Source organism: Hemibagrus wyckioides, linkage group LG29 (assembly GCF_019097595.1).
Source record: "Hemibagrus wyckioides isolate EC202008001 linkage group LG29, SWU_Hwy_1.0, whole genome shotgun sequence".
NCBI classification, from domain to species: Eukaryota; Metazoa; Chordata; class Actinopteri; order Siluriformes; family Bagridae; genus Hemibagrus; species Hemibagrus wyckioides.
In genome coordinates this window covers 15,455,890-15,480,492 of record NC_080738.1, presented here as the reverse complement: position 1 = coordinate 15,480,492, position 24,603 = coordinate 15,455,890, and the positions used below count along the sequence as shown (strand labels likewise).

General features: G+C 37.5%; 3 protein-coding genes across 5 annotated transcripts; 2 read left to right on the top strand and 1 right to left on the bottom strand.

Annotated features, from left to right (window-relative positions):
* Nucleotides 1-2,524: 2,524 nt before the first annotated feature.
* On the top strand, nt 2,525-10,203 carry LOC131349515 (uncharacterized). Of its 2 annotated transcripts, none has more exons than XM_058385272.1 (3): nt 2,525-2,664; nt 3,418-3,575; nt 5,286-10,203. In XM_058385272.1, exon 3 carries the CDS (start codon nt 5,308-5,310, stop codon nt 6,913-6,915), a length of 1,608 nt encoding a protein of 535 aa, XP_058241255.1. In that variant the 5' UTR covers nt 2,525-2,664; nt 3,418-3,575; nt 5,286-5,307; the 3' UTR covers nt 6,916-10,203. The 2 variants fall into 2 exon arrangements, with proteins under 2 accessions (XP_058241255.1, XP_058241254.1); XM_058385271.1 differs by having other exon boundaries at nt 2,539-2,664; nt 3,402-3,575.
* Nucleotides 10,204-10,208: 5 nt separating this feature from the next.
* LOC131349516 (putative C-type lectin domain family 20 member A) lies at nt 10,209-24,133 on the top strand. Of its 2 annotated transcripts, XM_058385273.1 has the most exons (6): nt 18,373-20,089; nt 20,324-20,382; nt 20,915-21,304; nt 21,559-21,912; nt 22,036-22,130; nt 22,804-24,131. In XM_058385273.1, exons 2-6 carry the CDS (start codon nt 20,346-20,348, stop codon nt 22,909-22,911), a joined length of 984 nt encoding a protein of 327 aa, XP_058241256.1. In that variant the 5' UTR covers nt 18,373-20,089; nt 20,324-20,345; the 3' UTR covers nt 22,912-24,131. The 2 variants fall into 2 exon arrangements, with proteins under 2 accessions (XP_058241257.1, XP_058241256.1); XM_058385274.1 differs by lacking the exons at nt 18,373-20,089; nt 20,324-20,382 and adding an exon at nt 10,209-10,374 and having other exon boundaries at nt 21,012-21,304; nt 22,804-24,133.
* Nucleotides 12,655-16,306, bottom strand: LOC131349517 (uncharacterized). The gene is made up of 6 exons (XM_058385275.1): nt 16,221-16,306; nt 15,260-15,318; nt 14,701-15,084; nt 13,859-14,188; nt 13,614-13,705; nt 12,655-13,448 (listed from the first exon to the last, which is right to left on the bottom strand). Exons 2-6 carry the CDS (start codon nt 15,303-15,305, stop codon nt 13,332-13,334), a joined length of 969 nt encoding a protein of 322 aa, XP_058241258.1. The 5' UTR covers nt 15,306-15,318; nt 16,221-16,306; the 3' UTR covers nt 12,655-13,331.
* Nucleotides 24,134-24,603: the final 470 nt, after the last annotated feature.

Genomic DNA, 24,603 nt, shown 5'->3' with positions numbered 1-24,603 from the left:
GCAAATTAAAAGAAAGGAAATATTCTTTCAAAGCTCATGAGGGAGAATTAAAAGGGGGGGGGTATTTTATTTTATTTTTGTATTTTATTGTAGAATTATTTTGAAGACTACTACAGCAATACAGTATTAAATGTTTAGCCTTAAAGATGCCTCTGATGCATGTCAGGAGTTAGATTTTGAGTTCATGTTCCTGGTTTTCAGAAGCAAGCAGTCCATATAGGAAAACTGCAGTTTGGCAAACAACTGGGGGTGAGGATATCTCATCAAGGGCCTAGGAAAGTCAAGCAAAATGGATTAGTGCAAATCTATTAAGTTTAATGTGTTGCAGTCAGGAATTTTGCAGTATTGGCAAGTTTGTGGTTAAACAAACTGACGTAGATTTCATAAATATATGATTTAATGTGTAAGTGATGGCAATGGCGGACCGTCAGGGCCAGCAAGGCCTTCTCTGCTGGCCTAAACAGCAGTGATCTGAATCACTGACTTGCATTTTAATATATTTAATATATTTTTCCATGAATGTATATTAAATTATTCCCAATAGTCTATTCTCTACATTTCATAGCTTTTCCCTTGGTTGCACTGCTTCCAGTAGTGTATATTTATGATAAGAGTATTTATCCAATCATATTTCAGCTAGTGGCTAGTAGTATCAATAGTGCAGGCGCCCGTAGCTTACAATAAGTGGCAATGAAACTGTTCCATTAGCCAATCAGATTTCGAGTTGGCGTCACTGGGGCCATCTAGCAGGCCCCATGTCTTTTGATTGGATAATTGGAGTAGTCAGAGGCAGCAAACCGCACAAACTGAATAAAATATATACATTTTAACTCACAATGGCTGACAGAGGAGAAGAAATCGATTTGGTCGCAGACATCCTTACAAATGCATTTTCAAGGCGGACTTTTCAAGAAAATACTTTTGAGTCTTCAAAATAGTTGATAAGCTTTTTCAAGAACCATTTATGCTTTTGGGTTTTCTTTCTTTTCTGGGTTTTCAGTTTGCCTTCATTCCAGATCCCCGGGGTGGGCTGTGGGTTATTTATTTTTTATGTTTTTTCTGCAGTGAAAGGAGACTTGTGAGACTGAATTGTGTTAATTTGTTTTTTTCTATATGTAATGTAATTTTATTCATGTTCGCTACAAGAGCCTGCGACACAACGCACTGTTATACAGTGTTTCTATATTCGCTGCGTCTCATTTCGGATGCTGCATTCATCATCAAGAATGTCTTTTTTGAGAAAAGTAACTGTAATAAAATTGACTATTCCTTGTGAGGTGTGAAATACTGTAGACTAATTTCTTTTTTACTTTGTTTTTAACGGTTGATTAGTATCTATTGCCGTGGCGTCATAATGATGCTATAGAGGTGGATTAATTCAGGAAGGACACCAGTGAAGGCCTAGGTGTGAAACGGCCCGCCACTGAGTGATGGTGGCTTTCTGATTTGGCTCAGTGTAGTGTGATATTTGTTTATTTTTAAATTAATAACAGTACACAGTAATAACTGTACAGTTGTTGTTGACTTTGGTCAACAAGTTGATTTACATAAGCGTGTACAGCTAATGTACCATGAATTTGTTATGAGTTTACAAATAGGCGACTCAAGTTTCAAGACTCAACAGGACAGTTCTTGGACTGTAAAATGGCTGTGGTGGTTTGCTTAACTGACGATTCTCAATGCTAGACAATGCACTGGGTGAAGAGTTTTGAATAATATGCAAATGGTATGAATTTGGAGACATATTTCTGCCATTAAAGGTTACATAATGCTTTGCTGAACAACTATAGCTGTTGTTAACTGGTATTTTTACTAGTTTTGCTTCAATACTGTAAGGCTGTATTTTGCAGGTTCCCATTACTGAACAAGATTCAACTGTGACCTGATTTGGAAACTATTTGGAAACCAGATTCAGAAATTTCTGATTCAGGAGTGATTATGCTTCTTTGCTTTATTATTACTATGAACCAATACACCAAGACAAATGTGATTTGTACTATGAAAGCAATTGTTCCATTGTTAAATCAGATTCAGGAGTGACACACTTTAGGAGTGTCTCCTTTGCACTGGATATCACACGACGTATTACAATGGTTATATGCACCAATTCATCTTTCACAACTGATATGTTGCTAACTTGCCTGAATCCAATGTGTACATCCAACAACATATAAAGATATAAACATTGCTTAATCAGAATTAGGATTAACTCGATACAGAAGCTATTGTAAATCAGATTCAGGAGTGACTTCCTATAGTAGCCATTGCTAAATCAGAATGAGGAGTGCTATTAATCCAGTGATGTGTTTCAGAAGACATGTTCTGTAATCTGTATGTATCCAAACAGACCATTTGCCTCTGTATTTGTGGCCTGTTTGACAGGAAATTGGGTGAATCTCTAACATTTAGAAGAAACAATCCTCCTTCGCTCCTTAGACTTGAGGATTAATTTACATTTACGTCATTTGGCAGATGCCCTTATTGAGAGTGACTTACAATTGTCACACTCACACACACACATACACACACACTCAAAGGTTTGATGGCAGTCGAACCTGGAGGCAATTTCCCCAACTGGGACTCTCTTAACCTTGTTCTAGTAGTTTAACAGCCTCTGGTGGATTTCTGGTTAACATTTCCTTAGTCACAAGGGTTAATTAGAAGGTAATTTCATTCATTCATTATTCAATTCATCTTTCATTATACATTATTTATGTATTTTATTGAAGATCAACCCACCAACTAATTTTTAAAATCTCAGAATTGCTGACCTTTTCATACTGCATGACTTTTTTTTCCACTTAAGTTTAGACTTTTAGATATAGTGTTATCGATGCTATGCAATCACTTGAGACACATAGAATACAAATGTTGAGTGTCAATCACCTAGGTTTGCCGTTGTATTTATTTTAATTTTTGCTGTTCCTTACAAGAATTGGGATATGACATGTCTATAGGAAAATGAAAGTATCTATGGATTATTGTCCTTACATTTTACAATTGCCTTCCTAAATAAAAATATGGTCGATAGAACTGGAATAAGGTTTCAATAAGTTGCATCTGATAAGAGAATTGATGTGAATTCAAACATGCTTGAAAATATCAGAGCCACTGTGATTGCTCCCAGACTGGGAATGATAGAAAAAACAGCATTCAAAAACAAACAAATATACACAAGTGTATAAATTTAACCTTAATACAAAGCAATCAATCATATGTACAGTATATTGCAGTGTTAGGATTAGGTAGTGCAATTATTTTAAGTACAGTTATAAAGTATGCATATTATTGATGTCTATATTACCATCTTTATATGTTGTTGGATGTACACATTGGATTCAGGCAAGTTAGCAACATATCAGTTGTGAAAGACGAATTGGTGCATATAACCATTGTAACAGATCGTGTGATATCCAGTGCAAAGGAGACCCAATGAACCAAACTAAACAGACAACTCTGTGGATGGACATGTAGAGCTTTTCCTATGAGTAGGGAACACGGAGGCAGTGTCCAGGATGGGATTGTTCCAGGAGTTTCACACTGAAGATAGGCCTCATCTTCTCCACTTGTTGCAGGTAATTCAGATGCTTTCCACAGTACCATGCCATTTTCTAGTAGTTGCTGTGGTAGGCTGGAGCCTTTCACCTTCTCCACAATATGGAATATGTTTAGCTACCAGGACAGGTCCTTAGTCACACAGATTCATAGATACTTGGGTTTGGTTATGCCATTGGGTGTCCTAATGCCCCATCAGTGTTCAAGGCATTGACAGGTAACAGACAATAGGATATATTCTTGGATGATCTTCTTATAGATCAGCACATCCAGCATTTACGGCAAGTTCTAAGAAAATATTGAATAATTTCCTAAAAATAGAATATTCGATTTTTGATTCAGTCGTTTGACCATTTGAACACTTTTCCAAATCTCATTAAAGGAGTGAATGCACTTTTGGAGAGTCTCCACAACTAAAAACAAATAATTGTTGAAGACAATCTTGAGTATAGTAAGCACTCATAACATAGATTTAGAGTCACATTCAGAGCTGTCACCATAGACAGGCCTTTGCATTGTAAACAAAAGGCTGATTTAAATTATTAAATACTTAGGACAAAGGTTGCAGAATGGACATGATGACTGCGACAATGCCAGCGTTTTATAATGCACATTAGCTTCAGATTATGACATCCAAATATATAGTATAAATTGAGGACATTTTTTTAACAGTAAAAACAAAGAGATAGAGAAAGAATTAGTTTAGCCTAGGCTTTAACAACGTTCTCAGAAGCTTTGAATGGCAAATGAATGAGGGGGAAAAGAGGCCATTAGATAAAATAAAGTAACACAGGCTGTCAGCAGCACAAGCACAAGGCTTTGCAGATAAAACAATATCAGTGGTAGTAATAAACTGATTTTTTATTTTATTAAAGTAAATGTCATCATATTCATTTGGCATCTTATGCATTCATAGTAAATTCATTTCAAAAGGCTTTTCAGTGTAACTAAAATAAAATGAAATAAAATAAAATAAAAATAATGCAGCAGGAAGTACTTGTTATGTAAGATTTGAAGGCTGCTGATTTTAGATCTTTGCTGCCTGCATCTGATCTACTGAGCCATTACAATACCAAATGTCTTATTCAAACCACTCCTATGGTGTATACGGGTGACAGAATGGTCAGAATTTACAACACAGATGACTGATTTCCATTTTCCTTTCCTTTGAACAAAACCAAATAGGTGGAAATAAAAAAAACAAAAAATAAACCAGATCCATTATGTAATTGATAATGAAGTTCAGTGTTCAGTGTTTGGTCCTAATGGAAATGAGTTTATTTGCCTTCTTGAAAGGGAAGGGACATGAAGAACGATCATCATTAATTAAAAAGGATTTTGTTATTATTTTATATGCATTCAACAAACAAAATACACAAAAAGGTACACGATCCAGGTAATCATTTCCACTCAAATCTTTAAGGCACCAGATCCTGCTCTGGTATGTTTAGCACAAATTAGCTTCTAGTCTTCAGGTGTGTGATAATACTGCAGGACTGCAAAACTAAATAACACAGGCTTTCCATGCCCCTGATTTCCATTTACCTTTCCCTTATTTGAACAAAACCAAATAGGCTATAAAAAAGTCATTCTTTTTTTTTTCTTTTACCATATCCATGATGTAATTGGTAATGAACTTCAGTGTTTGGTTGTAATTGAAATGAGTTTATTTGTTTTATATTTTTATTTATATTTGTTTTATATTTATATTTATCTGGTGTGTGTGACAGGAATTTCAGCTGTAGTGGCCAAATGAGGTATGTAGGTGGTAAAATTGCTGTCTTTACCGACACCACTGCTGTCTTTACCGACACCACTGCTGTCTTTACCGACGCCACTGCTGTCTTTACCGACGCCACTGCTGTCTTTACCGACGCCACTGCTGTCTTTACCGACGCCACTGCTGTCTTTACCGACGCCACTGCTGTCTTTACTGACGCCACTGCTGTCTTTACTGACGCCACTGCTGTCTTTACTGATGCCACTGCTGTCTTTACTGACGCCACTGTTGTCTTTACTATTGCCACTGCTGTCTTTACTGACACCACTGCTGTCTTTACTGATGCCACTGCTGTCTTTACTGATGCCACTGCTGTCTTTACTGACGCCACTGCTGTCTTTACTGACACCACTGTTGTCTTTACTATTGCCACTGCTGTCTTTACCGATGCCACTGCTGTCTTTACCGATGCCACTGCTGTCTTAACTGACGCCACTGCTGTCTTTACCGATGCCACTGCTGTCTTAACTGACGCCACTGCTGTCTTTACCGATGCCACTGCTGTCTTAACTGACGCCACTGCTGTCTTAACTGACGCCACTGCTGTCTTTACTGATGCCACTGCTGTCTTTACCGATGCCACTGCTGTCTTTACCGATGCCACTGCTGTCTTTACTGATGCCACTGCTGTCTTTACTGATGCCACTGCTGTCTTTACTGACACCACTGCTGTCTTTACTGACGCCACTGCTGTCTTTACTGACGCCACTGCTGTCTTTACTGACACCACTGTTGTCTTTACTGACACCACTGTTGTCTTTACCATTGCCACTGCTGTCTTTACTGACGCCACTGCTGTCTTTACTGACACCACTGTTGTCTTTACTGACACCACTGTTGTCTTTACCATTGCCACTGCTGTCTTTACTGATGCCACTGCTGTCTTTACCGATGCCACTGCTGTCTTTACTGACGCCACTGCTGTCTTTACTGATGCCACTGCTGTCTTTACTGTTGCCACTGCTGTCTTTACTGTTGCCACTGCTGTCTTTACCGATGCCACTGCTGTCTTTACTGACACCACTGCTGTCTTTACTGACACCACTGTTGTCTTTACTATTGCCACTGTTGTCTTTACTGATGCCACTGCTGTCTTTACCGATGCCACTGCTGTCTTAACTGACGCCACTGCTGTCTTTACTGATGCCACTGCTGTCTTTACTGTTGCCACTGCTGTCTTTACTGTTGCCACTGCTGTCTTTACCGATGCCACTGCTGTCTTTACCGATGCCACTGCTGTCTTTACCGATGCCACTGCTGTCTTTACTGATGCCACTGCTGTTTTTACTGACACCACTGCTGTCTTTCCTGACACTGCTGTTTTTGTTGTCTCTGGTGTTTTGTCTGGTTTTGTTTTCTTTTCTTTTTTATGTGCGCTGTTTCATGCCAGTGCTACCTTGATTGCGCTTCCTGCTTCGGCATGTGTTGAATCGATGCAGCATGTGCGACATCGTCCTTCATCGTTTTGCGTCGGATTTTTTACTTTTTTGAATTACACTACTCACAAAAAGTTAAGGATATTTGGCTTTCGGGTGAAATTTCAGGATGCACCTAAAATGCACTATAACCTTTACAGGTGAACTTAATTTGACCTTCTCTACACTTTTGAATGCACATGTCCAACTGTTCAGTGTTTCAGTACTTTTTGCATAATTTGCTGTTCTCTAACAAGGTGCTTAATGGCAAAATTCACAACTGGTGTTTGATCCATGAATCGACCAATACATTTTCTGGTTCAAATGGAATTGGTATTTAAACAGTCCTCTTCATCATGCTGTTCATATATTGACATCATGAGACCAAGACCACACCTAACAATTGATCAACAGTACCTCGACCTTGCGAGGCTTCAAACAGGATGTTCTCAGAGGGAAGTGGCCACTGAGCTTAGCGTGTCACTGAGTGTCATCAGCAGGTTGCGACAGAGATACAGAGAGACTGGAAGAGTCACAGAAAGGCATAGAAGTGGCCACATCCCACATTGATGACCGCTTCATTGTGAACAGTGCCCTGGGGAACCGGATGATAAATGCCACTCAACTCCAGGCACATTTAAGGAAGGTGAGAGGCACCCAAGTGTCATGTCAGACCATTTGAAACCGTTTACATCAGCGTGGTCTGCGTGCTAGACGACCTGCAAGGGTACCTGACCACACCACCAGGCCAGGGAGTATTTACGCTGGACGAGGGACCAGTGGGCCTCAGTGCTGTTCTCTGATGAAAGTCGATTCACGCTGAACAGAAATGATGGCCGCCAACGATGTTGGAGATGTCAAGGAGAGCGCTATGCATCAGCCACTGTTGTCACCAGACGAGCCTTTGTTGATGGTGGTGTTACAGTCTGGGCAGGTGTGTCTACTCAATACAGAACTGCCCTACATCTTGTGAATGGTACAGTGATAAGCCAATACTACCTGAATAACATCATTAATCCAGTCATTGTGCCCCTACATGAACAACACAGGCCTAATTTCATCTTCATGGATGACAATGCTTCAGCTCATCGAAGTCGCATCATTAGGGAACGGCTGCTGAGGGCTGGGGTACCTCAAATGGAGTGGCCTGCACTTTCTCCAGACCTGAATCCCATAGAAAACCTATGGGATGAGCTGAGTCGCCGTGTAGAGGCTCGTAACCCTGCACCCCAGAACCTCAATGACCTGAGGGCCGCTCTTCAAGAAGAGTGGAATGCCATGCCTCAGCAGACAATCGACTCGTGAACAGCATGAGACGTTGTTGTCAAGCTGTAACTGATGGTCAAGAGCACATGACAAATTATTGAGACATTGACATTTTTTGTTGTTTTATACCCACCACTGTTGGCTTTTGTTTCAATAAATTGTTTGAGATGAGGAAATCACCATTGCAGCTTCTACTTAAATGCCCTACTTTCATGATATAATATCACTGTAGCATGAACTTTTTACATTTTCCATAAATTTCACCCAAAATCCAAATATCCTTAACTTTTTGTGAGTAGTGTATATTGGGTTTACTACTAAAAGAGAGTCTTGTAGGTGGAAGTTGCCAATGCTGTGTCACCTGGCTGGTCTGTTATTTTTATGGGAATCACTTGTATATGGGTTTCCTTTGGGTATTTGTTGGGGTTCTATCAATTTTCTTGAGTTGTGTTTCTTGCTTGTATGATCGATTGTTTTTTTCTTAGTGTGTTCTAGGCATTGAGCCCCCAGGGCAGGCCTCAAGTTGTCCTTCCTGTCAGGTGGTGGTGCTTTCATCACTGCATGTTGTATGGCTATGCATGATTTCACCAGTGTGCTGTGTGTGAACTGTGTGTATTGGTCGAGGTAGCGTTTGTTGTAGACAGTTAAGGAGGTTGAAGTTGAGCCTGTCCTGGGTTGACTTTGGCTTGTGTAGTGTACACAATCACCCCAGTGGATGACTTGACCAAGGTTAAGAATGTGCATCATTCCTTATAAAGAAGGAACTGCTGGCAATTAGAGCAGCGAGTGGTTCCTGAGTGCCCATAACAAGTGAGTCCTCATCAGATGAGATGGAATTGTAGGCTGTGGTACCAGGGTGTGAGCAGACAGCACCTGAGTTAGTATTAGTTTTTTAGACCAGTCAATAGCATTAAGCCCGGTGCAGGTGAGTCAAAGGCACCAAGTGGCATTAAAGGGAAACTTTTTAAGACTTTGGAGCCAAGGTAAGAAGTTTTAGTGGGGGAGAATGGGAGGGAGTTGCAAAGGACAGGGTGGGAAATGGCAAGTTGCCCTTCTAACCCCCATCATCTTTCTCAATCAGCAGGATGGGGTCATGGGAGCCCTCCTCAGCCTAGGTCTTGCGCTATAACGGGCATTTTTAGACCTTGGGACTAACTGTGTTTTGGCAATCGTTGGGGTGACAATCCAAGAGTGTGGGGTAGATTGTGGTGAGTCACACAGTTGAGTTGTGCTTTAAATCTAGGTTTTAATGAGTGGGGTGTGGTTTAATTACAGAATGTTTGGAGAGTATATATATACTGGGTAGCGCCCCAGTGTATATATATTATTCCCCAGTTATATCCAGTTATATCCCCCAGTAATATATATAATCCGGGGGATTACCCATATAACCCAGTTTGACCACACTTTGGGATATCCCATTTCGAGTATCGCTCAGGGCTGCTGCTGTGTTGATGGTATATGTTGATTGCCTACTTGGCTAATGCTGAATAGACTGCTTTATGTTCTTTTCTCTTGCATTTCTTCCCCTTAGTTGACAGAGTTAGTTTTTCAGTCACAGTAGTGGATGTGTGGGCCTTTGGCTGCTCTCCCTTCTTCTGAATTTTTTGCCGATTGACGTTTTAGCTTGTGGGAAATATTTGGCCTCTGGGTGTGTATGACAGGAATTCCAGCCATAGTGGCAAAATAATAGTAGCTGAACAAGGCAGTAGATGTTGCTTTGATGTGGTGCATAGTGTAAAATCGTTTTCTGTTCTTTTAGGTGGAATTGTTTTACACCTGAAAGAAGTAGCCTTCTGGTTATCTAAATGGAATTGCAGGGTGGCATTCTGTGGCACTGCTGTCTTTACTGATACCACTGCTGTCTTTGCTGCTGCTGTCTTTACTGACGCTGCTGCTGTCTTTGCTGACACTGATGTTTTTGCTGGCACTGTTTTTGTTGTCTGTGTGGTTTCATTTTGTTTTGTTTTGTTTTGTATTGTGGATTATGATGGGACAGGGAAAAAAGATCTCCAATGATGTCCTCACTTTCTGCTGCAAGGTCTTGGAATTCCCAAACCAGTCAGTTATGCAGCTGCTCAGGACACTCTTGATGGTCCCTTTGTAGAACATGGTCAGGATGGGGAGAGGAAGATGGGCTTTTCTCAGCCTCCGTAGATGCAGCCAGGCTTTCTTTCTTTCTTTCTTTCTTTCTTTCTTTCTGCTGAACCAAAAACAGAATCACACTTCCATTAGGATCAGATAAAAAGGATAATGCCCAAACATGGTGCCGAGCAGCATCCTCAACAGGACCAGTAGTGGAGCAACATCCTTGGCATGGAAGAAAAGCAGAGGAGCAACCCTGAGGAAATGTGGCAGGTAAGTCCAGATTGGACAAAAACTGACCCACAGATGTTTTTTTGGATGCCCTCAGCGATACTCCTTGGCTTTGCCAGTCTGAGAAACACATCCTAGACAAAAAACTAAATGGATGATCCTACTAGGTCTACAAAAAGGTCAAGTCATTCTGTCACGTTTCAGGGGGATGCAGCCAGTCAGACCCAAGTGCAGGATAAGAACAATTCTTGTTTTTAACTAAAATAGCCTAAACCATATAACATAACAAACATAATATGAAATAAAAAAAAAAGAAAAGAAAGCATGACTAAAAACAAAGACTCAACTTAGAAAAACCTAATAAAAACCGAAGGCACCAAACACAACAACAAACAATGACTTGTCAAAGACAGACACAAGAAGGAATGTATAAATAAGACAACACTTTAGGAAAAGGAAACAGGTGAGAGGATGCATGACATAATCATATGACATTCAACAAGGTATAGCAATATACCTGCAAGCACCCCCTCTGGTGGTCTGGCAGGGAATTGTCCCAGTAGTTCTTGACATCTCTTTGAAAGTGGAAAGCTGTTAGCAAATTTTGTACTGAAAAAAAAAATCATGAATAGAAAAAGAAATTTCAAAGAAATTTTATGATCTGTTTACATTCAAACAAAGCTTCATTTCCAAGTGTTTATGCCATTCCTGTGTTGTCCTGGATCTCAGTTACTTGGCTTTGTGTGTTGAGTGCTAACTTTTTGACCTGTTTTTTAATCCCTTCTGTTAATGTACACAACAGGTGTTGTCTCAGTCACCATCCTGCAATCTCTCAGTCATAATTATCTGATTGACACACAAGTGATGACATGGGCACCTGCAATGAAATATTGCAGAGAATATTATGATGACATTGCTACAGTGGCAAGTGACAACAAACGGGTCAGGCTGAGGAAAGAAGAGACAGACAAAGGTTTTTCGTCCTGTGCCTGGATTGGACTGTACAATGACCATGAAAGCTGGTGCTGGTCCTTTAATAACGTCTCACTGAAGAATCAAATGTTATCAATGTGGTAAGCAGGAGAGCCAAATAATGTGTACGGAAAATTGAAGCATAGACCAGATGGGAGAATGTTGGGATGATCCCTGCACAGACCTACAGCCCTTCATATGCTACAATTGTGAGTGAAATTGAATATTTTATTTAAGTAATCCAAAAAATGAAATGTGGCTCCTGAGTGGCTGAATTCGAATCCCAACAAAACCACAACTATCCCTTGCTGGAAGCAAAACTGTCTGTGGTATCTAGGAGGAAGGGATAGCATATTGTCAATCATAGTGGCATAGCACTTTCCCCTGAGTGTCTTAATACAATAATTTTTTTTTTATTTTATTAATATCTTTTTTTAGCTAGCGCCACTGGCCCCAACAAGATTGTTGGTGTTGCAAGTTCCCTGCTGAGCTGATTTGATGCTCAGGGTTAATGCCAAAAATATCACACAGATTTTGCCAGCTCAACCACTGCAACAGAGACCAACCAGTTACTGCAGGTGGTTTACTACAGGAATATTCCTGTTTGGCTTGTTCAGAGACACTTAGAAGTGGGTGGATAGGACCTTTGAGGATGCTACAAACCTTGAGTGGCTAGATAACCCTACACAACCCAATAATGAAGAAAGTAAGTACCGGATTAATCATGGATAGACCATGTAATGACCTCTACCCTTTCTTCTGTCACAACAGTGAGTCTGTTAAAACATAACTATGTATGTTTCAGTGTACTACTATTTATTGTAAATATTAACTATTTGCAGTCAACAGTTTGTTTAAACCTCTTTCTGAATGAAACAGTACGTTGTTATGAATAAAATAAAATAGAATATCATAGAATAGAATACTTTGTCATTGTACAGCTGCACAGCAAAATGAAGGCTCTCTCACAAACAAGAAACAAATCAAAAAGTGTTATATTTTATTTAAATACCTTGCCAATGAAGTATGAAGCATTTTTCATTAAAAGATCAAGATCAGTATTGTACACAGTGCAATCTGACAAACAAACAGATCTGAACAGAAAAATGTTAATTGTTATATTAAAGAAAGAACTACCAAAAACACCAAAAAAACCCTTAATATTCTTCTTCCTTTTGGAGACAGTAAATTTTGCACAGAAGCTATAGCTAACAGCATTAAAATGTATAGCATTTTGAGGGCCAAGTTCAACCCACATTAGCTTCTTAGTTAACAAATAATTTTATTTTAATAATTAACATGGGTAGCTGGAGAATAACATATTCTAGTTATATTTTCAATAATCTTGGCATTAATAATATATATATATTTTTTAGATATTATTCTTCTTGGCTTCCATTCAATTGTTTTAAATACTCTTTATTTTATGCATTCAAGTTACCTGTTACATAATGGTCCATATCTGTGTATTCATTCAAGCTTAAGAAATTGTCTAAATGTTTTTTAAACCACCATTTGTGGACTTTGGAACTTTTCTATGAAACTAAAATTTTAATGAAAACATTCAGGGCTAGCCTCAAAGTAGGCTTGAGCCGCAAAGTTTGACCTGGCAACTTCTCTGATTGAAGACATTCCCAAAAACACTAACAAGCCATTCTGCAGTACATTTTTGCATGGAATTTTGTGAAGTAGGCTATTAGGCTAGTTAGAAGTAGGCTATTCTATATGCATATTCTGTGGTTAACATATACAAGCTGCATTAAAGAGATTCATGAGACATTTGATTTAAAAAAATGTTGCAACTAGCTACCCCTGATAGTAATTTAGCTCCAAAATTATTCTGAAAGACAAGCTGAGTGGAAATACAAGGACTTAGGGGAACCAAAATCTACATTATACAGTTTCTATAAAGCTGATGGTGATAATGTCTGCCACTAAAAGTGCTATGCAAATCAAACCGATTGGATATATAATGCTGTTACACAACAATAAGCCACCGTGACATGGAAATGCTGAAGAAACTTTCATCACTTGCTTATCAGGCTACTGATATGTTTCTTGTGAAAGACGTATCCATCTGGGTGCACCCTCCAGGTCACCTTTGTCTCCCTTGTTATGCCATGTTCTGTTAGTTTCTGCAAGACCTGAAGAGCAGAATCAGGATTTCACTACTGAATGGTAAATTGGTTTAATCTGTTTCTTGGTTTATGAATTTGCAAAAGACATTTGTGCATGATGAGTCTGGGGTTAGATTTTAGGTTTTACATTATCATGTGTAGTTTGTTTGTGAAACTAATGTAGTGACTTACCTGCTGTAAAATGGCTGACTGAACAACAGGATCAAACACACTCTCGTCACCTTGAATCTGCAGTTTTACTACTTGATATTTCACTTTATACTCTGTAGAAGAGAGAGGAGATAGACGAAACTTAGGCTTATAAATTCCTTTTTGGGAATTTAAGTCTGCCAAAGACATACGGCTGAATGGATTGTTAATGATGGATGCTTTACAGGTTGGATTTATGGCAGTAACCCAAAAACAAAAAGACTCACGCATGTGACAGAAGAAATTGTACAGGTTGTTGCATTGTCGATCCACTAACTGGTTGTTAGTTGTCATAGCACAGTTGTCATTGTGATCAACATTATTTGGTAAGCCAGGACCCCACCGGAGTAGAGAAGGCGTGGCCCAATCCGACCACAACCAAATGTCCCTAAATAGGCCGAACCAAGAAGTGCCCTGGGTTGCCGCAACTTGTTGTAACTGACTGTTTTGTGTGCTAGTGATGGCTCTGGCTAAATCTGTGTGATGTATTCGGCAATAAGTCTGACCTCCCCACCAGCTCATGAGAATAGTGTATTGAAAAATCGCTCCTGTGGCAGCTGTGAAAACATAATAGTAGAAATATTTGTTAAAGAAAAAGTCATGTTTTCTTGGAATAGAAATGTTTTCTTGCTTCTGAAAGATCAAGAGGTGTCCTATATACATGAAACATATCTGCTTTACAGTATGTATGAGTGCTGTCTGTTATTCTCTGGTACAGAGAATGTGTTGCATCAGAATGTGTTACGAACCCATTGTGATACTCTCTTAGGGTCTAAAAGAAACCATCTATGCTGACCCATAGTGCAATAAATAATTATATAAGTGTGGCTTTAAATTTGGGCCACTCAGGTTGAGCATAAGATAGTGAACACCTTTAGGTCATGAGGTGATGACTTGATGTGAACACCTTCTTTAGGACATGAGGTGATGATGCAAGGAAACACCCTGTCCTTTGTATAAAGCCACAGTTACATACATAACCTTCAATTTTCAGAGTACATGCAATCAAAAGTGATTGGATTTGAAGACTAATGAAGTAAATCAAGGTGTAGATGTTTGCAAGGCTTACCATTGAAACATATGAAGGGTTTTAAATCTGTACAGGGATAATCTGCCCAGGATCCAGTTGAGTCTATAGCACAACATGCTTCCTTTCCACCTAAATTATCAGGCTGTCCAGGGGCCCAGAAGGTTGCAGTGTTATTCATCAGATAGATCACTTTATTGGACCAGTACCAGTCAGTGACAATGACGAACAGTCCAACCCAGCCAGTTGCTGCCAGACCTTTACTTTCTGCTGCAGCGTTCAACCTGTACCAGTCATCGTCTGTCTGCACTGTTGCCAGGTTAAGATAATTGCTTTTGCAGTACGCCTTTGCATCTGCCCATGTCGAAGGTGTTGTTATCATAAAATATTCATGCCGGAAATTTTGCATGGTGACTGGGACAACACCTGTTCCAAAATTAAATTTTTTTAATTATTCTTATTATTTTTTTGACTGGTTTATTTTTATTTAAAATTTATTAAAACCAATTATACTGAATATTTAAATTCACCGGGAGCACGGAAAGAAAGTACATTTATATAAAAATATGAGCACAAACATTATTTCTAAATAGGTTCTCACCAGCAAGACACAGGAGCAGAACAAAACTTATCTTCATGGTGGACATGGAGTTGAAAGCACTGTAAAGAAAAAAAGAAAGGTTTTTATGTTCAACTGGTTCCAATTGGCTCTAAGATGAATAAATTAAATAAATAAATAAATAATTTAATTAATAAATAAATAGGGAACTTAATTCTAAAGGAATGCATATAATTTCTTAGGGCTAATTGAGGTACTATTTTTTTTGTCTATTGACATATTTTCTGCAAACATCTGAGTGTACAACCTTCTATAGCCTATATATTTCTTTTTTCACTACTCAATAGTTCACTTTAAACTCTTTAGAAGAAAAAAACAGCAGACAAAACTTAGGCTTATAAATACCTTTTTAGGAATTTAAGTCTCCCACAGACACAATGCTTTATGACACTTACGTAGGAATTATAGATGTAGAAGATATTTAAAAATGTAGAAATTCTTTCCAATTCACCCACACTATACTTTCAGAGCTGAAGCAGGTTTTTCCCAGAGAAAGAAACTGAAAATGAATCTCATTGGTTCTTAAAGGAATAGATTAGAAATTGGGGTTTGTAAGTAACTAAGTGATTATGGGAAATTCATGCTGATAGGCTATCAAATCTGTTTATAGTTGTTATAATGTACATAACAGTAATTCCACATCATCACACTGCCCATTTTTATATAACATGATATTTCTTCATGTTTATTCTTTACAAAGCAGTGATAGTGTAAGGGCTCAGTTATTCCGTTTCAAAGTCTCCAGGATCTAGACTCTGGCCATTTATCAGAACAAAGTTTTTAACAAAGTATGTATGTAATAAATTGTCCAAATTGTAAAATCAGAGTGTACAATAGATGAGAGAAAGAGAAAGCCAAATAAGAGAAAACCGTAAATAATAAAATTTTAAGCCGGTTAAGCAACATGAGCAGTAAGTAATAAGAAGGAAACATTAAAACATACCTGGAATGTAATAATATATCTGCTGTTTCTCCGGTGGCTCTAGATGTTTTAAATCCCTGATGGCAGCCTTTAACCCCCTAAAAAAACTGGCTTCTGATGTTTACAATAACAAATGCACAAGGCAAATAAGGTCTCTTTTCCAAAGTCTGCCGTCATCAGGATGGTGAAAATATTCAACATACATGAGAGACTGATTTCCATTTTGACTTTTCCTAAGACACCTTGTCATAATCAGGTCTCCTTATTTGAACAAAACCAAATTGCTTGCAAATTAAAAGAAAAGAAATATTCTTAAGCACTTTCAGAACTCATGAGTGAAAATCAAAAAAGGTTTATTTTATTGTATTATTTTGAAAACTACTACAGCAATACAGTGTTAAATGTGTCCCTGATGCATGTCAGGAGAAGCAATGATCTAGCAGTTAGCCAAACCAGGCAATGGTGAGAATATCACATCATGGACCAAGGAGAGCCAAGTTAAAGTGTGAGCACATATTTATTAAGTCTGAAGTGTTGCAATCTCAAATTTTGCAGTACTGGCCAATTTGTAGTTGAACAAACACACATAGATAACATAAATACATGAGTGTGGAATGTCTAAGTGATAGTGGATTTCTGTTTGGGCTCAGTGCTTATTTTTAAAGGTTTGCTCATTTTTGAAGGGAAATTAAATGTTAAATCAATAACAGTACAGTTGGTGTTGACTTTAGGCCAACAGGTTGATTTACATAAGAATGTACAGCTAATGTACCATGAATTAGGTGATAAAAATTTGACAGGACAGTTCTTAGACTGTAAGATGTCTATGGTGTGTTTTGCTTAACTGAAGATTCTCAATACTAGATAATGTGCTTGGCAAAGTATTTTGAAAAATATGCCACCAGCGTAACTTTCGAGAAATATTTTTCTCATTAAATGTTACATAAGGCTTAGCTGAACAACAATGGCTATATAAAAAGAGATTCTCTGATTCTCTAAATCCAACTTGCTTTACTACTCTCTGGCTGTATATTGCAGGTTCCCATTACAAAACAAGATTTGTCTAAGATTTAGAAGATACTCAGGAGTGTTTAGGTGTTTCAGAAGATATGTTCTGAAATCTATTTGTATCTAAACAGATTTTTTTGTCTCTCTATCTGTGGCTTGTTTGGCAGAAAAATGGGTGAATCTCTAACATTTAAACAATGCGATAAGGCACAATAATCCTCCTTCACTTCTTGGAGTCTTCTGTAGTTTGTATGAAATGGTCTAACACACACATACACACACACACTTAAATTTCTGATGCCAAGTCAAGTCAACTTATCCTCTCTTAACCTTGTTCTTGCAGTTTAAAAGCCTCTGATGGATCAATGGTCAACATTTCCTTAGTTATAAGGGATGATTAAAAGGTCATCTTTTAGTTTATGTATTTTATTGAAAATCTACCTATGAAATGATTTTAAAAAATCTCATAATTGCTGGCATTTTCACACTGCAGGACTTTTTGTTAAACCACTTAAGTTCAGATGTTTGGTGGTCTGGATGCTATGCAATCACTTGCAGATGAGGCACATAATATACAAAGGTTTATTGTCTATTACTAGGAATATTGTTGTATTTATTTTCACGTTTGCTGTTCCTTACAAGAATTTGGGTATGACATGTCAAATCCTCTACAGAAAATATCTATAGATTATTGTTATTATTGTTTTTACATTTTGCCATTGCCTTCCTAAATAAATAGACGGGTGAAAGAACTGTAATAAGGGTTCAGTTGCCAATGATCACAGATCAATTTGATATCGTTTCAGATTCTCATTGTTTCTTTCTCAGTGTTGAATCATTGTTGCTGTGGTAGGCTGGCTCTTTTCACCATCTCCACAATATGGAATATGTTAGGCTGCCAGGAGAGGTCCTCGGTGAAACAGATAGATGGATATTTAAGTCAGGTCACTGGAACTGTAATTGGTTATGCCATTTGGGTGTCCTAATGCCCTATTAGTGTTCCAGGCATTGACAGGTAACAGGCAAAAGGATATATTCTTGGATGATCTTCTTATAGATCAGCACATCCAGAATTTATGGCAGGTTCTAAGAAAATATTAAATAATTTCCTAAAAATAGAATATTTGATTTTTGATTCAGTCGTTTGACCATTTGAACACTTTGACATATCTCAGTAAAGTAGTGGATGCACTGTTGGAGAGTCTCTACAACTAAAAACAAATAATTGTTGTAGACAATCTTGAGTATAGTAAGCACTCCTAACATAGATTTAGTGTGGCATTCAGAGCTGTCACCATAGACAGGCCTTTGCATTGTAAACAAAAGGCTGATTTAAATAATTAAATAATTTGGACAAAGGTTGCAAGATGGACATGATCACTGAGACACTGCCAGTATTTTATAATGCACATTGGCTTCAGATTATTAGATCCTATGTGCCAAGACTAAAGATTCCAGGTATAAAAGTATAAATTGAGGACATTTTTTATAGGAAGAAGTAGTTTAGCCTAGGCTTCAGCGAAGTTCTCAGAAGCTTTGAATAGCAAATGAATGAGAAGGAAAATAGGCCATTAGGTAAAATAAAGTAACACAGGCTGTGAGCAGCACAAGCACAAGGCAAAGAGCAGATAAAACTATATCAGTGCTCGTAATAAACTGATTTTTTATTTTATTAAAGTAGTGTCATCATATTTTATATATCATGTGTCATCACACTGCATGCATTCACATCATTTATTCATTTAAATAAAATAAAATTATGCAGCATTGCAGAGCTTGTTATGTAAAGATTTAAAGGCTGCTGTTTTAAAATATCTTAGATTTTAGATCTTTGCTCCCTGCATTTGATCTACTCAGGCATTATAATACCAAATGTCTTATTCAAACCACATCTATGGTGGATACGGGTGACAGAATGGTCAGAATTTACAACACAGATGACTGATTTCCATTTTCCTTTCCTTTGAACAAAACCAAATAGGTGGAAATAAAAATAAAAAAAATACCAGATCCATTATGTAATTGATAATGAAGTTCAGTGTTCAGTGTTTGGTCCTAATGGAAATGAGTTTATTTGCCTTCTTGAAAGGGAAGGGGCATGAAGAACGATCATCATTAATTTAAAAGGATTTTGTTATTATTTTATATGCATTAAACAAACAAAATACACAAAAAGGTACACGATCCAGGTAATCATTTCCACTCAAATCTTTAAGGCACCAGATCCTGCTCTGGTATGTTTAGTGCAAATTAGCCTCTAGCCTTCAGGTGTGTGATAATACTGCAGGACTGCAAAACTAAATAACACAGACTTCCATGCCCCATTCACACTGCCTGATAATCTTAGCAAAAAAAGAATAATCCAGTTTTCATCAGAATAAAATAAACTGCATTGGTCATTAATCAATATTAACTTTACTAGGCTGGGATTGTTCCTGATTGACAGCAGGTATCTTTGTAATCAAATGCATGGAATTTCAGTAAATTATATGGAAGACATAGTGGTGCAGGTGAAGCCTCACAGCTGCAGGGTTCACATTTTGTGCAGAATAAAAATCAAATTTACACATTCAAATGCAAGCAAGAAGCAGGATCAGTGTCCAAATGACAGATTTTACAACATGTTATAAGCCTGATGTAAAACAAGCTGAAATCGTCAGCTGTCCCAAGATGGCAGTATAGTTACAGCAAGTAAGAGCTTCAAAAATTGTTGTAAATGTAAATCAGCTTCTGCCATCAGTGTTGTAAAATTCATTCTGTCTTTGGTAAACACTTGTGAAGAGGATTGGATCTGAAGATATATGCTTGCATTTTTTTTTAGGAATCATTTCAGCTTTTTAAGACTATGGAGATTTATAGACATATAGTGCTGTAGCCATCAGGTATGTTTTCATCTTTATATTGCTTGATTTGTAAAATTGTATGGCTTTTTTCCCCTTTTGTCCTCAACTGTGTAGAGCTGTACTGCAGTGTTCTCTTTAAAAGTGGGAAATTTGCAACATTCATTCATTCATTCATTCATTCATTCATTCATTTATTTATTTATTTATTTATTTATTTATTTACTTATTTACTTATTTATTTATTTGTTTGTTTATTTATTTATAAAATTCCAGCTACTCATCTATCAAAAACATCATGAAGCCAAATCTTTTCCTTCTCCTGTGTCTCAGTGGTGAGAGTTGTTATTTTGATAAATTCCACTTTCTTTTCTTTCTTTTCTTTCTTTTCAGAGATAATATTATATTTCTTCCAGGAATCTGATCACCGGATTTTAATAAATCAAGTAAAAATAGCAAGCGACCATTTATTTTGGAAAAAAAAATTAATAAAAATAATTTTTAAAAAAACCAAGAGATCATTTATTTTACCAAGTCACCTTTTGACGTAAAACTGCAAAAATTATACTATATGTACATAATGTACTATCAAGATGAACAAGGATCAACTTAAAGGATCCAATGAAATTTTATGATCTGTAAATATTCAAACAAAGCTTCACTTCCAGGTGTTTATGCCATCCTGTTCCATTCACTTTTTTTCCTGCTTGTCATTTACCTGGCTTCTTGACTTTTTTTTAATCCCTTATGTAAATGTACATGTATTTCATTGCAAAAAAAATATATTAGATATATAAACTCTAAAGATATTTACCTTAGGATCTTCTAATCGGAATCTAATGTGCATTAAAAAAATATCACCAACAGTTGTTGTCTCAACTGCCATCCTGCAACCTCTCGGTCATAATTATTATCTGATTGACACACAAGTACTGACATGGGCAGCTGCAATGAATTATTGCAGGAAATATTATGATGACATTGCTACAGTGGCAAATGCTGATGACTGGATCAGGCTGAGGAAAGAAGAGACAGACAAAGGTTTGACATCCCGTGCCTGGATCGGACTGTACAACGACATTGAAAGCTGGCGCTGGTCCTTTAATAACGTCTCATTGAAGAATCAATTGCTAGCAATGTGGTATGCAGGAGAGCCAGATAATGCATATGGAAAGGAAGCATGTGCTACCATTAACCAGCTGGGAGAATGGAGGGATGATCCCTGCACAGACTTACTACCCTTCATATGCTACAATTGTGAGTGAAATATTTTATTTAAGTAACCCAAAAAGTGAAATGTGGCTCCTGAGCCACAACTATCCTTTGCAGGGAGCCAAGGAAGCAAAATTATATGCGGTATCTAGGAGGAAGGGATAGCATATTTTCAACCATAATGTTATTAGACAATCATAGAAATCTGTGAGCTCATGCATGCAGGAGAAAGCAGATAGCACTTTCCCCTGAGTGTGTTAGTACAACATGTATTTTTTAATTAAATGTTTTTTTTTTAGCTAGTGCCACTGGCTCCAACATTATTGTTGGTGTTGCAAGTCCCCTACTGAGCTGGTTTGATGCTCAGGCTTACTGCCGAAAATATCACACAGATCTTGCCAGCGCAACCACTACAAGTGAGAACAACCAGTTAGCGCAGGTGGCTTTAAAACAGGGATATTCCTGGTTTGGCTTGTTCAGAGACACTTGGAAGTGGGTGGATAGGACCTTTGAGGATGCTACAAACCTTGAGTGGCTAAATGACCCTGCACAACCCAATAATGGAGGAGGTCATGAGGACTGCGGGGTAATTTATACCGGATTGATCATGGATAGACCATGCGATGACCTCTACCCTTTCTTCTGTCACAACGGTGAGTCTTTTAATTATCATGACATCATTATTATTTGAATTTTATTGAATATTGAAAATTTCAAAATTATGGTGCTTTCTTTCTTGCTTTGATGATGTCCCATTGCGATTTTATGTCTTCCAGATATTCCAACAGGGAAACGGCAAATAGTGAAATTGCAAGTTAATTCCGGTGAGAACATTTTTGACCCTGCTGTGCAGTCAACCATTTTAAAGAAGGTAATTCACTTTTATTTCTTTTACAGATTTGTTATTTTGTTACAGCAAAAGAACCCCCACTAGTTTCCTCCTAGTTTCCAAAATGGGCTACTGTAAAGATGTGTGTGTGTGTCTCTGTGTGTCTGTGTGTGTAGTGGTCTGAGATTCATTAGCATCCCACTAGCATAGACTCTAGATCCACCATAACCCTGACCAGGCTAAAACACTTACCAGGGTGAACTTTTTGCCACAATTTGCAGTCTCCTACTGCAAGTTTACTAGCGTTTGGCTTCTTGCGATTTTAGACACATTTCCTGATGAAGAAAACCAATTTGATATTGCACAAAATTTGTGTTGGATCCAGATATGAAATGCTGAATAAATTACAGCCTGGATGGGATAGTCCATCACAGCTGTTTTTCATTTAAATAAATGCTAGGTCTTGTGTTTGCTATATCTAACACCCTAGGTTCATCATGTAAAGGCTGTGTTAATTAGCTGAGGGGTAATAAATCATACAAAACTCATCGAGGACCTATTGCACGAGAGTAGAAACCTAGCCCTTATCACATCATAATAGAAAATGCTGAAGGCATCCCACATTTCTCATTTTACAGATTTTTCAGAAAATGTTGATTTATTTTAATCATGTATTATTAATACTGAGCAGCAAAATACATGTTCTGTTTTACAGATTGAGCAGAAACTAGAGGAACATGGCTGGTTAGAGAACACCACAGTGACCTGGAAACTGCAGCCGAATGGAAATGACTTTGACAGGAAAAAGAAGGGTGATATTTAAATGCTTTCTGTTCAGTCTAAGGTTTTAGCCGCAAATTTAATCAAGGTATTGACAAAAGAATGATATATGTTTGTAAAGACTGTCTTGTTCTCTGTATATTGCATTTCTTTATTATTGCTACCTGTTCACTCTTTTGCCAAATCATTTTTATTACTAAAAGACATTGTTTTTTAATCTGATGAACATAATACTGGCTATAAAATTAGCAGCAGGAAAGGTTGGTGTATTAAGGATTATTGCATTTCTAACATAGTTTTATCTCCATCCCTGTGGCCCAAACCTCAATTTTGTGTTTAGACTCAACTGGGGTTAGAAAAACGTCTGGCATTATGTAATACCAACTTGTTCATTAGAATGCTTGCAAATCATCCATTAATGAGCCGTCCACTGGTCTTGACATCACACTATCCAAAACGCTTGCAAATGTAGCTCCAAAGGCACAGCTTTAAACTGATGTGTATGCCAAACATAAGATGAAGTATAAAGCATGCTTGCACTTTATGACCGTCCTTTAAATCCTAAAACTAATCCTAAACTGTATGCAGTTAATTTGGACCAGCAAACTGCAGCTTTTGTTCTCTTTCCACCTTTGGTTTTTTGGTCTCATAAGAGGCATTTTTTTAAAGACTCAATGACTATTAGCACAAGGAAGAATTGTTCATTTTAAGAACCTTTCTATGAACTTATGCTAGAATGAGAGCTGTCATAATCCAAAAATGTCATTAAATTATTATACATTTCTTAATATTAAGCATGTCACTTTATTTCTATTGTACTGCTTTTCACTGTTTTTTGACCTTGTAATCTTGACTTGACATATCTAACTTCTTCAACTGGAATTTCAGACTGCTGGTACTCTTAATCCTGACCTAGTGGTCGAGTATAAAGATATGTTTTTGTAATAGAGACGGAAACACTTCTGTGAGTTGTTCTGCATGAGGCTCCTGCCAAATACAGTAAATGTAAGTGGATTAAACTGTGCACATCTCTGGTCTGCATTCTTGAACTATATCTGAGTTTTTTTTGTGGACTTTTGGCTTATTTTTACTGTGGACTTTCTGTAGCATGTAAAGAAACTGTAACAGGAATAAAAGTAAATGTATAACATGAACAAAAGACCTGTAAAGGGTAATGTATGAGGATGCTATTTGCCTTTATTATTTACTGGAACTTGCCACATTTTCTTTCAGTCATAAGCTTTCGTAGGTAGTAGCTGTTTTTACTCAACATTTATTACAAAATGTTGAAGCCTTCCAAAAAATTTCAAATAAATTTACATTTCCATCAATTTTAGTACCCTTTCTTTTGACAGGAATGTAAATGCAAATTATTTTAACATCGGATGGATGGATTGATTGGTGGATGAGTGGAAGAATAAATAGATTTTCAGTGATTAATGCAATAATTACAATTAGGATTATTCATAAAGCAATACTTTGGCAGTATATTAGACCACATATATCTAGTACTAGTACTATTAGATTTATTTCAATGTTTGCCATCTTCACATACATTTGTGTGTCACATTAATTAGAATACCAAAAGAAAATGTCAGTTTTCTTGATTTTTTGTTTAGCTTTGTGAAAAACATGGTTTAATATCTGTGTGCAGGCAGCAGATGATCAGTTTAGCCTGCTTGTCCGCTCCGTAGCCTTGCATGCTGATTGTCAGTGATTAACTGTTCCTGTTCTG